A 17,303-nucleotide genomic window follows, 5' to 3' on the forward strand; every position below is an offset into this window, starting at 1 on the left:
GCTTGGTGCATTAGCTTCAGTTGTAGCAAACGGGTACGAAGAGCACATCTCAAAATTGTGAAGTTTGTGAGTAGCCCTGAGCAGAAGAGCAGATCTGGATGCACATATACTGGTGTCAGGGGTTTGGCGATAATTTAAGTGTAGTACGCTGGAGACAGGATGATACGACCTGTCAGAGGAGGAGCTTGACGATGGATTTGACAGTGTGGTGGGAGTGATTGATGCGAGAATACTGAATGGAGGTATTGTGGAACCCCTGGATCTTGGTACATTGCTTTGGGGGGATTTCTGCGGAAAAGCATTAGCCGTCATACCAGGAGTATGCTACTACTGTAAAGGCCCCATCTCACATAGCGAGATCGCTAGCGAGATCGCTGCTGAGTCACAAGTTTTGTGACGCAACAGCGACCTCAGTAGCGATCTCGCTATGTGTGACACGTACCAGCGATCAGGCCCCTGCTGCGAGATCGCTGGTCGTGTCGGAATGGCCTGGACCTTTTTTTGGTCGTTGAGGTCCCGCTGACATCGCTGAATCGGTGTGACACCGATCCAGCGATGTCTTCACTGGTAACCAGGGTAAACATCGGGTTACTAAGCGCAGGGCCGCGCTTAGTAACCCGATGTTTACCCTGGTTACCAGCGTAAATGTAAAAAAAACAAACACTACATACTCACCATCTGTTGCCCGTCAGGTCCCTTGGCGTCTGCTTCCTGCTCTGACTGAGCGCCGTAAAGTGAGAGCACAGCAGTGACGTCACCGCTGCGCTCTGCTCTCACTGTACGGCGGCTCAGTCAGAGCAGAAAGCAGACGGCAAGGGACCTGACGGGCAACAGATTGTGAGTATGTACGGTTTGTTTTTTTTGGTAACCAGGGTAAACATCGGGTTACTAAGCGCGGCCCTGCGCTTAGTAACCCGATGTTTACCCTGGTTACCCGGGTGCTGCAGTAGGACTTCGGCATCGTTGAAGACAGTTTCAACGATGCCGAAGTCGTTCCCCTGATCGTTGGTCGCTGGAGAGAGCCGTCTGTGTGACAGCTCTCCAGCGACCACACAGCGACAAAACAGCGACGCTGCAGCGATCAGCATCGTTGTCTGTATCGCTGCAGCGTCGCTGTGTGAGACGGGGCCTTAAGGGAGCCAGGAGACGATTGTGGCTCGCGACCCTAAGAGATGAATGTGGCTCTCTAGGTCAGAAAGGTTGGGAGACCACTGCTGTAGAGTGTTCCTTACTGTGGTTCTGTAAAGAGTCTCTGGTTCTTTGGATCTCTTGGCTGTCTGGATGTCTATAGTCAGAGCCATATCCCACTTCTATAGTTCACAACTGTTGTCCTTCAACCCAGCTTCCAGAAGATGATGTGATGAGGTTAACTCGGATTGTTTGACTACTTAATCAATTTGCATAGTTTTTAGTCCTCTGTATTGCAAGTCAACAAGCTAGCCGGCCTGGCCAAAATGTAATCAACATATCAGCAAGCATCATTGTTCAATTTTCCTGTGTCCCTAGTCATCCAGCATAACAGCACAATACAACAAACAACAACTTCCAAGTCAATATTACAGGCTTATACAAACAAAAGTCTGTGTTTTCTTTACCAACCAAAGAACAAACACAAAAATTCAAGTCAACATATAGATAACAGTCCATTCTTTCTAGCTTACTGAAAATAGAAGTCAGGTTAATTAAGATAAAACACTCTGTTGTCACAACTCACATTACATCCTTACCATTTGTTAAGGACATACTGGGAGTTGCAAGTTCACAATGTGATACAAGTGTATACGGGGATGACATGAAACTGCAAATGATCACTGTACTAACTTTGGTAATGTATTCCTTACTAATGGCGGTTCTGGCGCTGCATTCATGTACCGATTATGGATGGCTCCATCCACAGAAACACAATGTCCTTCATGTTAAAACTAATTAATTAGGAGGATTTGGTCGAGTTTCTGCTGCAATTTTCTTTAGCAGAAACTCTCAAAACCCTTTTCAAATACTCAACACTTGGTTCTGATGATGTGTTAATGTGCTGACGATGGTTCTGGTGATGTATTCATGCAAGAATTCCTTTTTTTTTTGCTGCCCTTCTGACTAATTCAGTATGACAATGGGGCCTTTCTCGTTTAAGAAAGATTTTGCACCCCTTGTCTAATGTGTATGAAGGACTTAAAGGGGTTGTTCATGTTTGGAACAAAAGTCTGTTGAATGTCAGTGTGTGTTCTGCGCACTGTCAGGATTCCTGTCCTCCATTAGGAAGACAACCTATGATTTGAATAAGGAATATGTCATGAAAAAGTTTCCTGTATGGGAATGTAGCTACAAATATCCAACCAAGTCATAATCCTGTAGGAAAAAAGGTGATGAGATCCGCCGCCCTGTCCTACATCACAACTGTAAGGCTATGTGCACACCTAAAGTGTTTGGTGCAGACATTTCTGCACCGTTTTTGCATCTCTTGGCAGAAAAAAAAACAAAAAAAAAAACGCAGGTTTTGTGACAAAACTGCACTGAAAAAAAAAAAGTGACAAATCTGCAACGTGCATTATATATGTATAGTGTAAGCAGCGCCCATGCAAAGTGTAAGAAATTTACATACCCTATATAAAAAGACAAATATGCATGTTTTTCTCAATGTCTGACATGAAATCAGAATAAACATTTCCCGTTTTAGATCAATTAGGATTACCATAATTATTAATATCAGAATAATGAGAAAGAGAAAGTTTTAAGGCATTTTTATTACTGCAAAGTCAAAAGTTTACATACACTAAGATCACTATGCCTTTAAACAATTCAGGACTGCCCATGTCATGATGTCATGTGTTTAGAAGCATCTGAGTTAGAGACACCTGTGGATGTATTTTAATGCACACCTGAAACACACTGCTTCTTTATGTAGCATCACGTGAAAGTCTCAAGAAATCAGCCAAGATATCAGGAAGAGAATTGTGGACTTGCACAAGACTGGCTCATCCTTGGGTACAACTTCAAGATAGCAGAAGGTGCCTCGTTCATCTGCTGGAAACAGTTATACGCAAGTATAAACAAGATGGGAATGTCCAATAATCAAAGCTCAGGAAGATGTGTTCTGTGTCCCAGAAATGCTTTGTTCAGACATGTGCATATCAACCCAAGGACAAAAGCAAAAGACCTTGTGAAGAGGATGGTGAAAGCTGGTAAGATTGTGTCAGTATCCACAGTGAAACGAGTACTGTATCAACATGGGCTGAAAAGCCACTCTGCCAGGAAGACACCATTACTCCAAAAGAACTATAAAAAAGCCAGATTAATGTTTGCAAATGCACACAGGAACAAAGACCTTTACATTTTTGAAGTCCTGTCCTGTTGACTGATAAAAACTAAAATTGAATTTTTGGGGCATAAAGACAATCGTTACGTTTGGAGGAAAAAGGAGCTTGGAAGCCCAAGAACACCATCCCAACTGTGAAACACGGTGGTGGCAGCATCATGTTGTGGGGTTGTTTTGCTGCAGGAGGGACTGGTGTACTTCACAAAATAGATGGCACCATGAGAAAAGAAGATTATGTGGCAAAACTGAAGCTACATCTCAAGACATCAGGAAGTTAAAGCTCGGGCGGAAATGGGTCTTCCAAATGAACAATGATCTGAAGTATACTGCAAAATTGGTAACAAAGTGGCTTAAGGATAACAAAAGTCAATGTTTTGGAGTGGCCATCACAAAGCCTTGATCTCAATCCTATTGAAAATTTATGGACAAAGCAGAAAAGGCCGATGCGAGCAAGGCGACCTACAAACCTGGATCAGTTACACCAGTTTTATCAGGAGGAATGGGCACAAATTCCGACCAACTATTGTGAGAAGCTTGTGGAAGGAAATCCCAAACGTCTAACCCAAGTCATTCTGCAAAACCCCTCAACCACTGCCGATAAGCCTTTTAATGGCAGCAGCTAAGGGAACTTATTACTCAGCGCTGCTTTTTAACTGATTGATTTTTGTTGTCCATTTTCTCCTGATACCCTTTAGAAAATAAATAAGTTTGGGTCTACAGTAATTTTTTTGTGAAAAAAGTAAAAGGTTCATTTTTTTCCTTCCACATTGCTTTAGTTCTTGAGAAGCACCTGAAGGGTTAATAAACTTCTTCAATGTGTATTTGCGCACCTTGAGGGGTGTAGTTTTTAGAATGGTATCACTTTTGGGTAAATTCTGTTATAATGACCCCCTCAAAGACACTTCAGATGTGAGGTGGTCCCTAAAAAAAATGGTTTTGTAAATTTTGTTGGAAAAATGAGAAATCGCTGGTCAACGTTTAACCCTTATAACTTCCTAACAAAAAAAATTAGGTTTCCAAAATTGTGCTGATGTAAAGTTGACATGTGGGAAATGTTATTTATTCACTATTTTGTGTGACATCACTGATTTAAGGGCACAAAAATGAAAAGTTTGAAAATTGCAAAACTCAATTTTTCCAAAACTTCTGTTTTTTTCGTAAATAAACAAAAGTCATATCGAATAAATGTTACCACTGATATGAAATACAATATGTCAAGAAAAAACACTCAGAATCACAGGGATCCATGGAAGCGTTCCAGAGTTATAACCTCATAAAGGGACACTGGTCAGAATTGTAAAAATTGGCCCAGTCATCAGGTACAAAATTGGCTCTGTCACTAAGGGGTTAAGGGCAATGGGACCAAATACTAATGAAGTGTGTGTAAAATTTTACTTTGCAGTAGGTACGGTAATAATGCATTATAACATTCCCATTCTGGCATTTTGCAAATACTAATGCCCCTGCACAGTATATATGTATGTATGTATATATACAGTGCACGCAGCGCCCCTGCACAGTGTATATAGGTACAGTGGACGCAGCGCCCCTGCACAGTATATAGGCACAGTGGACGCAGCACCCCTGCACAGTGTATATATGCAGTGCACCCAGCGCCCCTGCAGTGTATATATGCAGTGCACCCAGCGCCCCTGCACAGTATATGTATGTACAGTGTACGCAGCGCCCCTGCACAGTATATATGCAGTGTACGCAGCGCCCCTGCACAGTATATTTATGTACAGTGTGCAGCGCCCCTGAAGTGTACATAGTGTGCGTAGGCGCCCCTGCACAGTGTATATATGTACAGTGAACACAGCACCCCTGCACAGTGTATATATAGTGTACGCAGCACCCCTGCACAGTGTATAGTGTACGCAGCGCCCCTGCACAGTGTATATATAGTGTACGCAGTGCCCCTGCACAGTTTATATACAGTGTACGCAGCATCCCTGCAGTGTATATATAGTGTACGCAGCTCCCCTGCAGTGTATACTGTATGCAGCGTCCCTGCACCGTGTATATATAGTGTACGCAGCTCCCCTGCACAGTGTATACAGTGTACGCGGCATCCCTGCACAGTGTATATATAGTGTACGCAGCTCCCCTGCAGTGTATACAGTGTACGCGGCATCCCTGCACAGTGTATATATAGTGTACGCAGCTCCCCTGCAGTGTATACTGTATGCAGCGTCCCTGCACAGTGTATATATAGTGTACGCAGCTCCCCTGCAGTGTATACTGTATGCAGCGTCCCTGCAGTGTATATATAGTGTACGCAGCTCCCCTGCAGTGTATACTGTATGCAGCGTCCCTGCACCGTGTATATAGTGTACGCAGCTCCCCTGCACAGTGTATACAGTGTATGCGGCATCCCTGCACAGTGTATATATAGTGTACGCGGCATCCCTGCACAGTGTATATATAGTGTACGCAGCTCCCCTGCAGTGTATACTGTATGCAGTGTCCCTGCACAGTGTATATATAGTGTACGCAGCTCCCCTGCAGTGTATACTGTATGCAGCGTCCCTGCACAGTGTATATATAGTGTACGCAGCTCCCCTGCAGTGTATACTGTATGCAGCGTCCCTGCACCGTGTATATATAGTGTACGCAGCTCCCCTGCAGTGTATACAGTGTATGCGGCATCCCTGCACAGTGTATATATAGTGTACGCGGCATCCCTGCACAGTGTATATATAGTGTACGCAGCTCCCCTGCAGTGTATACTGTATGCAGTGTCCCTGCACAGTGTATATATAGTGTACGCAGCTCCCCTGCAGTGTATACTGTATGCAGCGTCCCTGCAGTGTATATATAGTGTACGCAGCTCCCCTGCAGTGTATACTGTATGCAGTGTCCCTGCACAGTGTATATATAGTGTACGCAGCTCCCCTGCAGTGTATACTGTATGCAGCGTCCCTGCACCGTGTATATAGTGTACGCAGCTCCCCTGCAGTGTATACTGTATGCAGCGCCCCTGCACAGTGTATATATAGTGTACGCAGCTCCCCTGCAGTGTATACTGTATGCAGTGTCCCTGCACAGTGTATATATAGTGTACGCAGCTCCCCTGCAGTGTATACTGTATGCAGCGTCCCTGCACCGTGTATATAGTGTACGCAGCTCCCCTGCAGTGTATACTGTATGCAGCGTCCCTGCAGTGTATATATAGTGTACGCAGCTCCCCTGCAGTGTATACTGTATGCAGCGTCCCTGCAGTGTATATATAGTGTACGCAGCTCCCCTGCAGTGTATACTGTATGCAGTGTCCCTGCACAGTGTATATATAGTGTACGCAGCTCCCCTGCAGTGTATACTGTATGCAGCGTCCCTGCACAGTGTATATATAGTGTACGCAGCTCCCCTGCAGTGTATACTGTATGCAGTGTCCCTGCACAGTGTATAGTGTACGCAGCTCCCCTGCAGTGTATATCTACTGTACGCAGCTCCCCTGCACAGTGTATATATAGTGTACGCAGCTCACCTGCAGTGTATACTGTATGCAGTGTCCCTGCACAGTGTATATAGTGTACGCAACTCCCCTGCACAGTGTATATCTAGTGTACGCAGCTCCCCTGCAGTGTACATATAGTGTACGCAGCTCCCTTGCACAATGTATATATAGTGTACGCAGCGCCTCTGCAGCAGAGCTGTGTACACTGTATATACACTGCACAGTAATGCCCGGTCCCTCTCCCCTGCAGTGTATATATAGTGTACACAGCTCCCCTGCACAGTAATGCCCGGTCCCTCTCCCCTGCACAGTGTATATATAGTGTACACAGCTCTCCTGCACAGTAATGCCCGGTCCCTCTCCCCTGCACAGTGTATATATAGTGTACACAGCTCCCCTGCACAGTGTATATATAGTGTACACAGCTCTCCTGCACAGTAATGCCCGGTCCCTCTCCCCTGCAGTGTATATATAGTGTACACAGCTCTCCTGCACAGTAATGCCCGGTCCCTCTCCCCTGCAGTGTATATATAGTGTACACAGCTCTCCTGCACAGTAATGCCCGGTCCCTCTCCCCTGCACAGTGTATTTATAGTGTACACAGCTCCCCTGCACAGTAATGCCCGGTCCCTCTCCCCTGCACAGTGTATATATAGTGTACACAGCTCCCCTGCACAGTAATGCCCGGTCCCTCTCCCCTGCAGTGTATATATAGTGTACACAACCCCACTGCACAGTAATGCCCGGTCCCTCTCCCCTGCACAGTGTATATATACTGTACACAGCTCCCCTGCACAGTAATGCCCGGTCCCTCTCCCCTGCAGTGTATATTTAGTGTACACAGCCCCACTGCACAGTAATGCCCGGTCCCTCTCCCCTGCAGTGTATATTTAGTGTACACAGCCCCACTGCACAGTAATGCCCGGTCCCTCTCCCCTGCACAGTGTATATATACTGTACACAGCTCCCCTGCACAGTAATGCCCGGTCCCTCTCCCCTGCAGTGTATATTTAGTGTACACAGCCCCACTGCACAGTAATGCCCGGTCCCTCTCCCCTGCAGTGTATATTTAGTGTACACAGCCCCACTGCACAGTAATGCCCGGTCCCTCTCCCCTGCACAGTGTATATATACCGTACACAGCTCCCCTGCACAGTAATGCCCGGTCCCTCTCCCCTGCAGTGTATATTTAGTGTACACAGCCCCACTGCACAGTAATGCCCGGTCCCTCTCCCCTGCAGTGTATATTTAGTGTACACAGCCCCACTGCACAGTAATGCCCGGTCCCTCTCCCCTGCACAGTGTATATATAGTGTACACAGCTCCCCTGCACAGTAATGCCCCTCTCTCCTGCACAGTGTATATATAGTGTACACAGCTCCCCTGCACAGTAATGCCCGGTCCCTCTCCCCTGCACAGTGTATATATAGTGTACACAGCTCTCCTGCACAGTAATGCCCGGTCCCTCTCCCCTGCAGTGTATATATAGTGTACACAGCTCCCCTGCACAGTAATGCCCGGTCCCTCTCCCCTGCACAGTGTATATATAGTGTACACAGCTCTCCTGCACAGTAATGCCCGGTCCCTCTCCCCTGCACAGTGTATATATAGTGTACACAGCTCCCCTGCACAGTAATGCCCGGTCCCTCTCCCCTGCACAGTGTATATATAGTGTACACTGCTCTCCTGCACAGTAATACACGGTCCCTCTCCCCTGCACAGTGTATATATAGTGTACACAGCTCTCCTGCACAGTAATGCCCGGTCCCTCTCCCCTGCACAGTGTATATATAGTGTACACAGCTCTCCTGCACAGTAATGCCCGGTCCCTCTCCCCTGCACAGTGTATAGATAGTGTACACAGCTCTCCTGCACAGTAATGCCCGGTCCCTCTCCCCTACACAGTGTATATATAGTGTACACAGCTCCCCTGCACAGTGTATATATAGTGTACACAGCTCCCCTGCACAGTGTATATATAGTGTACACAGCTCTCCTGCACAGTAATGCCCGGTCCCTCTCCCCTGCACAGTATATATATAGTGTACACAGCTCCCCTGCACAGTAATGCCCGCTCCCTCTCCTGCACAGTGTATATATAGTGTACACAGCTCTCCTGCACAGTAATGCCCGGTCCCTCTCCCCTGCACAGTATATATATAGTGTACACAGCTCCCCTGCACAGTAATGCCCGGTCCCTCTCCCCTGCACAGTGTATATATAGTGTACACAGCTCTCCTGCACAGTAATGTCCGGTCCCTCTCCCCTGCACAGTGTATATATAGTGTACACAGCTCTCCTGCACAGTAATGCCCGGTCCCTCTCCCCTGCACAGTGTATATATAGTGTACTCAGCTCTCCTGCACAGTAATGCCCGGTCCCTCTCCCCTGCACAGTGTATATATAGTGTACACAGCTCTCCTGCACAGTAATGCCCGGTCCCTCTCCCCTGCACAGTGTATAGATAGTGTACACAGCTCTCCTGCACAGTAATGCCCGGTCCCTCTCCCCTGCACAGTAATGCCCGGTCCCTCTCCCCTGCACAGTATATATATATATATATATATATATATATAGTGTACACAGCTCCCCTGCACAGTAATGCCCGGTCCCTCTCCTGCACAGTGTATATATAGTGTACACAGATCCCCTGCACAGTAATGCCCGGTCCCTCTCCCCTGCACAGTGTATATATAGTGTACACAGCTCTCCTGCACAGTAATGCCCGGTCCCTCTCCCCTGCACAGTGTATATATAGTGTACACAGCTCTCCTGCACAGTAATGCCCGGTCCCTCTCCCCTGCACAGTGTATATATAGTGTACACAGCTCCCCTGCACAGTAATGCCCGGTCCCTCTCCCCTGCACAGTGTATATATAGTGTACACAGCTCTCCTGCACAGTAATGCCCGGTCCCTCTCCCCTGCACAGTGTATATATAGTGTACACAGCTCCCCTGCACAGTAATGCCCGGTCCCTCTCTCCTGCACAGTGTATATATAGTGTACACAGCTCTCCTGCACAGTAATGTCCGGTCCCTCTCCCCTGCACAGTGTATATATAGTGTACACAGCTCTCCTGCACAGTAATGCCCGGTCCCTCTCCCCTGCACAGTGTATATATAGTGTACACAGATCCCCTGCACAGTAATGCCCGGTCCCTCTCCCCTGCAGTGTGTATATATAGTGTACACAGCTCTCCTGCACAGTAATGCCCGGTCCCGCTCTCCTGCACAGTGTATATATAGTGTACACAGCTCTCCTGCACAGTAATGCCCGGTCCCTCTCCCCTGCACAGTGTATATATAGTGTACACAGCTCTCCTGCACAGTAATGCCCGGTCCCTCTCCCCTGCACAGTGTATATATAGTGTACACAGCCCCACTGCACAGTAATGCCCGGTCCCTCTCTCCTGCACAGTGTATATATAGTGTACACAGCTCCCCTGCACAGTAATGCCCGGTCCCTCTCCCCTGCACAGTGTATATATAGCGTACACAGCTCCCCTGCACAGTAATGCCCGGTCCCTCTCTCCTGCACAGTGTATATATAGTGTACACAGCACCACTGCACAGTAATGCCCGGTCCCTCTCCCCTGCACAGTGTATATATAGTGTACACAGCACCACTGCACAGTAATGCCCGGTCCCTCTCTCCTGCACAGTGTATATATAGTGTACACAGCTCCCCTGCACAGTAATGCCCGGTCCCTCTCCCCTGCACAGTGTATATATAGTGTACACAGCTCCCCTGCACAGTAATGCCCACTCCCTCTCTCCTGCACAGTGTATATATAGTGTACACAGCTCTCCTGCACAGTAATGCCCGGTCCCTCTCCCCTGCACAGTGTATATATAGTGTACACAGCCCCACTGCACAGTAATGCCCGGTCCCTCTCCCCTGCACAGTGTATATATAGTGTACACAGCTCCCTTGCACAGTAATGCCCGGTCCCTCTCTCCTGCACAGTGTATATATAGTGTACACAGCTCTCCTGCACAGTAATGCCCGGTCCCTCTCCCCTGCACAGTAATGCCCGGTCCCTCTCCCCTGCACAGTGTATATATAGTGTACACAGCCCCACTGCACAGTAATGCCCGGTCCCTCTCCCCTGCACAGTGTATATATAGTGTACACAGCTCCCCTGCACAGTAATGCCCGGTCCCTCTCTCCTGCACAGTGTATATATAGTGTACACAGCTCCCCTGCACAGTAATGCCCGGTCCCTCTCTCCTGCACAGTGTATATATAGTGTACACAGCTCTCCTGCACAGTAATGCCCGGTCCCTCTCCCCTGCACAGTGTATATATAGTGTACACAGCTCCCCTGCACAGTAATGCCCGGTCCCTCTCTCCTGCACAGTGTATATATAGTGTACACAGCTCTCCTGCACAGTAATGCCCGGTCCCTCTCCCCTGCACAGTGTATATATAGTGTACACAGCCCCACTGCACAGTAATGCCCGGTCCCTCTCCCCTGCACAGTGTATATATAGTGTACACAGCTCCCCTGCACAGTAATGCCCGGTCCCTCTCTCCTGCACAGTGTATATATAGTGTACACAGCTCTCCTGCACAGTAATGCCCGGTCCCTCTCCCCTGCACAGTGTATATATAGTGTACACAGCCCCACTGCACAGTAATGCCCGGTCCCTCTCCCCTGCACAGTGTATATATAGTGTACACAGCTCTCCTGCACAGTAATGCCCGGTCCCTCTCCCCTGCACAGTGTATATATAGTGTACACAGCCCCACTGCACAGTAATGCCCGGTCCCTCTCCCCTGCACAGTGTATATATAGTGTACACAGCTCCCCTGCACAGTAATGCCCGGTCCCTCTCCCCTGCACAGTGTATATATAGTGTACACAGCTCTCCTGCACAGTAATGCCCGGTCCCTCTCTCCTGCACAGTGTATATATAGTGTACACAGCTCCCCTGCACAGTAATGCCCGGTCCCTCTCCCCTGCACAGTGTATATATAGTGTACACAGCTCTCCTGCACAGTAATGCCCGGTCCCTCTCCCCTGCACAGTGTATATATAGTGTACACAGCTCTCCTGCACAGTAATGCCTGGTCCCTCTCCCCTGCACAGTGTATATATAGTGTACACAGATCCCCTGCACAGTAATGCCCGGTCCCTCTCTCCTGCACAGTGTATATATAGTGTACACAGCTCCCCTGCACAGTAATGCCCGGTCCCTCTCCCCTGCACAGTGTATATATAGTGTACACAGCTCTCCTGCACAGTAATGCCCGGTCCCTCTCCCCTGCACAGTGTATATATAGTGTACACAGCTCCCCTGCACAGTGTATATATAGTGTACACAGCTCTCCTGCACAGTAATGCCCGGTCCCTCTCCCCTGCAGTGTATATATAGTGTACACAGCTCTCCTGCACAGTAATGCCCGGTCCCTCTCCCCTGCAGTGTATATATAGTGTACACAGCTCTCCTGCACAGTAATGCCCGGTCCCTCTCCCCTGCACAGTGTATTTATAGTGTACACAGCTCCCCTGCACAGTAATGCCCGGTCCCTCTCCCCTGCACAGTGTATATATAGTGTACACAGCTCCCCTGCACAGTAATGCCCGGTCCCTCTCCCCTGCAGTGTATATATAGTGTACACAACCCCACTGCACAGTAATGCCCGGTCCCTCTCCCCTGCACAGTGTATATATACTGTACACAGCTCCCCTGCACAGTAATGCCCGGTCCCTCTCCCCTGCAGTGTATATTTAGTGTACACAGCCCCACTGCACAGTAATGCCCGGTCCCTCTCCCCTGCAGTGTATATTTAGTGTACACAGCCCCACTGCACAGTAATGCCCGGTCCTTCTCCCCTGCACAGTGTATATATAGTGTACACAGCTCCCCTGCACAGTAATGCCCCTCTCTCCTGCACAGTGTATATATAGTGTACACAGCTCCCCTGCACAGTAATGCCCGGTCCCTCTCCCCTGCACAGTGTATATATAGCGTACACAGCTCCCCTGCACAGTAATGCCCGGTCCCTCTCTCCTGCACAGTGTATATATAGTGTACACAGCTCTCCTGCACAGTAATGCCCGGTCCCTCTCCCCTGCACAGTGTATATATAGTGTACACAGCCCCACTGCACAGTAATGCCCGGTCCCTCTCTCCTGCACAGTGTATATATAGTGTACACAGCTCCCCTGCACAGTAATGCCCGGTCCCTCTCCCCTGCACAGTGTATATACAGTGTACACAGCTCCCCTGCACAGTAATGCCCGGTCCCTCTCCCCTGCACAGTGTATATATAGTGTACACAGCTCTCCTGCACAGCAATGCCCGGTCCCTCTCCCCTGCACAGTGTATATATAGTGTACACAGCTCCCCTGCACAGTAATGCCCGGTCCCTCTCTCCTGCACAGTGTATATATAGTGTACACAGCTCCCCTGCACAGTAATGCCCGGTCCCTCTCCCCTGCACAGTGTATATATAGTGTACACAGCTCTCCTGCACAGTAATGCCCGGTCCCTCTCCCCTGCACAGTGTATATATAGTGTACACAGCTCCCCTGCACAGTGTATATATAGTGTACACAGCTCTCCTGCACAGTAATGCCCGGTCCCTCTCCCCTGCAGTGTATATATAGTGTACACAGCTCTCCTGCACAGTAATGCCCGGTCCCTCTCCCCTGCAGTGTATATATAGTGTACACAGCTCTCCTGCACAGTAATGCCCGGTCCCTCTCCCCTGCACAGTGTATTTATAGTGTACACAGCTCCCCTGCACAGTAATGCCCGGTCCCTCTCCCCTGCACAGTGTATATATAGTGTACACAGCTCCCCTGCACAGTAATGCCCGGTCCCTCTCCCCTGCAGTGTATATATAGTGTACACAACCCCACTGCACAGTAATGCCCGGTCCCTCTCCCCTGCACAGTGTATATATACTGTACACAGCTCCCCTGCACAGTAATGCCCGGTCCCTCTCCCCTGCACAGTGTATATATAGTGTACACAGCTCCCCTGCACAGTAATGCCCGGTCCCTCTCCCCTGCACAGTGTATATATAGTGTACACAGCTCTCCTGCACAGCAATGCCCGGTCCCTCTCCCCTGCACAGTGTATATATAGTGTACACAGCTCCCCTGCACAGTAATGCCCGGTCCCTCTCTCCTGCACAGTGTATATATAGTGTACACAGCTCCCCTGCACAGTAATGCCCGGTCCCTCTCCCCTGCACAGTGTATATATAGTGTACACAGCTCTCCTGCACAGTAATGCCCGGTCCCTCTCCCCTGCACAGTGTATATATAGTGTACACAGCTCCCCTGCACAGTGTATATATAGTGTACACAGCTCTCCTGCACAGTAATGCCCGGTCCCTCTCCCCTGCAGTGTATATATAGTGTACACAGCTCTCCTGCACAGTAATGCCCGGTCCCTCTCCCCTGCAGTGTATATATAGTGTACACAGCTCTCCTGCACAGTAATGCCCGGTCCCTCTCCCCTGCACAGTGTATTTATAGTGTACACAGCTCCCCTGCACAGTAATGCCCGGTCCCTCTCCCCTGCACAGTGTATATATAGTGTACACAGCCCCACTGCACAGTAATGCCCGATCCCTCTCCCCTGCACAGTGTATATATAGTGTACACAGCTCCCCTGCACAGTAATGCCCGGTCCCTCTCCCCTGCACAGTGTATATATAGTGTACACAGCTCCCCTGCACAGTAATGCCCGGTCCCTCTCCCCTGCAGTGTATATATAGTGTACACAACCCCACTGCACAGTAATGCCCGGTCCCTCTCCCCTGCACAGTGTATATATACTGTACACAGCTCCCCTGCACAGTAATGCCCGGTCCCTCTCCCCTGCAGTGTATATTTAGTGTACACAGCCCCACTGCACAGTAATGCCCGGTCCCTCTCCCCTGCAGTGTATATTTAGTGTACACAGCCCCACTGCACAGTAATGCCCGGTCCCTCTCCCCTGCACAGTGTATATATAGTGTACACAGCTCCCCTGCACAGTAATGCCCCTCTCTCCTGCACAGTGTATATATAGTGTACACAGCTCTCCTGCACAGCAATGCCCGGTCCCTCTCTCCTGCACAGTGTATATATAGTGTACACAGCTCTCCTGCACAGTAAGGCCCGGTCCCTCTCCCCTGCCCAGTGTATATATAGTGTACACAGCTCCCCTGCACAGTAATGCCCGGTCCCTCTCTCCTGCACAGTGTATATATAGTGTACACAGCTCTCCTGCACAGTAATGCCCGGTCCCTCTCCCCTGCCCAGTGTATATATAGTGTACACAGCTCCCCTGCACAGTAATGCCCGGTCCCTCTCCCCTGCACAGTGTATATATAGTGTACACAGCTCTCCTGCACAGCAATGCCCGGTCCCTCTCTCCTGCACAGTGTATATATAGTGTACACAGCTCTCCTGCACAGTAATGCCCGGTCCCTCTCCCCTGCACAGTGTATATATAGTGTACACAGCTCTCCTGCACAGTAATGCCCGGTCCCTCTCCCCTGCACAGTGTATATATAGTGTACACAGCTCTCCTGCACAGTAATGCCCGGTCCCTCTCTCCTGCACAGTGTATATATAGTGTACACAGCTCTCCTGCACAGTAATGCCCGGTCCCTCTCCCCTGCACAGTGTATATATAGTGTACACAGCCCCACTGCACAGTAATGCCCGATCCCTCTCCCCTGCACAGTGTATATATAGTGTACACAGCCCCACTGCACAGTAATGCCCGGTCCCTCTCCCCTGCACAGTGTATATATAGTGTACACAGCTCCCCTGCACAGTAATGCCCGGTCCCTCTCCCCTGCACAGTGTATATATAGTGTACACAGCTCCCCTGCACAGTAATGCCCGGTCCCTCTCCCCTGCACAGTGTATATATAGTGTACACAGCTCTCCTGCACAGTAATGCCCGGTCCCGCACTCACCACTTGGCTGCTCTTCAGGACCCCGGGCAGGGAGCGGATATATTCCCCGTCGCAGCGGACGCCCCTCCAGCCGCGGCTCTCCCGCACCGGCTCGGTGGTCGGCTGGTAAGGGCTGCTGGCCCCGGACACCATGGAGGCTGTAGACGCCTCCGCCTCGAAGCCGTCCATGTCCTCGGCCGCTCTCATGCCGGGGGCTCCGTTTCAGCGCTGGGGGCCACGCTTCCCACAATGCATAGCGCGGGTCCCCGGGATCAGCAGCCGCTCACTGACCCCCATATGTCAGTCCCTCACGCGGCTGCGACCACCACGGCGCAGTGTCCGACAGTGAAGGGCGCAGGCGCCACACCCCCGTGCCCCCTCCGATGCAGCCTCGCCCCCTCTCCGTGCTACCCTGGGCCCCGGTTCTCTCCGCGGTAACGCGAAGTCGCAACGCGAGCCCGACACTGACGCGCTCTGCAGGTAAACTGCGCCCCGACCAATCGCAGGCGAGGCTCTTTGTGACGTCACAGTAAGACTCATCAGCATAGCTCCGCCCACACGACTACGTCTTGCCGCGATTGTAGGCGGCTTCTTACACACTCTACTAATGAAAAAAAACTCTAAATCGCCCCGCCCCTAGTCATGAGACCGAGACGGGCGACATCTCACAGTCACAGGACTAAGCGCCAGATTCTGAGACTCTATAGACCATGCAAATCACCAGATGTACTGAAAAGAATGCTATATTGATTATACCATAAGCCACAAGGGAATAATACCTCAAGCTCACCTATCAACCACAATAGGTGATGTCACAGCTCACCTCCTCCTCCTGTACAATGACTGATAACACCTATATATACAGTAGATAACACAGGATCCACCATCCACAATAGGTGATGTCACAGCTCACCTCCTCCTCCTCCTGTACAGTGACTGATAACACCTCTATATACAGTAGATAACACAGGATCCACCATTCACAATAGGTGATGTCACAGCTCACCTCCTCTGTTATGATCTGGTGACCTTGGAGCCGCATGAAACTTTCTCTGGAGTCGGTGGAACCTGTACTGACCGCAAATCCTGAACTAACACCGCAACTAGAAGTAGCCGTGGGGTGTGCCTAACACTCCCTAGACAACTCGACACAGCCGGAGGACTAAATACCCCTATAGATGGAAATGGGAATGCTATCTTGCCTCAGAGCAGAACCCCAAAGGATAGGCAGCCCCCCACGAATAATGACTGTGAGTAGAAGAACAGACACACGCAGGTAGAAAACAGGATTTAGCAAAAGAGGCCACTCTAGCTAAATAGGAAAGGATAGGACAGATTACTAGGCAGTCAGTATTAAAACCCTTCCAAAAATATCCACAGCAGATAATACAAAAAGTTCCACAATCTAACTAAAGACATGGAATGTATATCTGCCACTCCAGAGAATCCAGCAAGACTGAGAAAATACTGACACAATCTAAGCTGGACAAGAAAACACAAAGAATAGCACTGAATTGTGAAGCACACAGCATGTGTGCCACAGGAAAAAAAACCAGACACTTATCTTTGCTGATTTGGCAGAAAGACAGGAGGAACCAGGCAGAGGTCCTACACCTCCCAAC

The 17,303-nt window shown here is 49.5% G+C and overlaps 1 protein-coding gene across 1 annotated transcript in view; it reads right to left on the bottom strand.

Moving 5' to 3' along the window:
* The window catches only part of CMTM4 (CKLF like MARVEL transmembrane domain containing 4), a 44,375-nt gene extending 28,205 nt beyond the window's left edge, over positions 1 to 16,170 (bottom strand). Inside the window, exon 1 of the mRNA XM_077288400.1 lies at positions 15,703 to 16,170. Coding sequence (XP_077144515.1) covers positions 15,703 to 15,888 — 186 coding nt within the window. The 5' untranslated portion in view covers positions 15,889 to 16,170. The remainder of the gene's footprint in view (positions 1 to 15,702) is intronic.
* Positions 16,171 to 17,303: the final 1,133 nt, after the last annotated feature.

Source organism: Ranitomeya variabilis, chromosome 2, assembly GCF_051348905.1.
Source record: "Ranitomeya variabilis isolate aRanVar5 chromosome 2, aRanVar5.hap1, whole genome shotgun sequence".
Classification (NCBI taxonomy): domain Eukaryota; kingdom Metazoa; phylum Chordata; class Amphibia; order Anura; family Dendrobatidae; genus Ranitomeya; species Ranitomeya variabilis.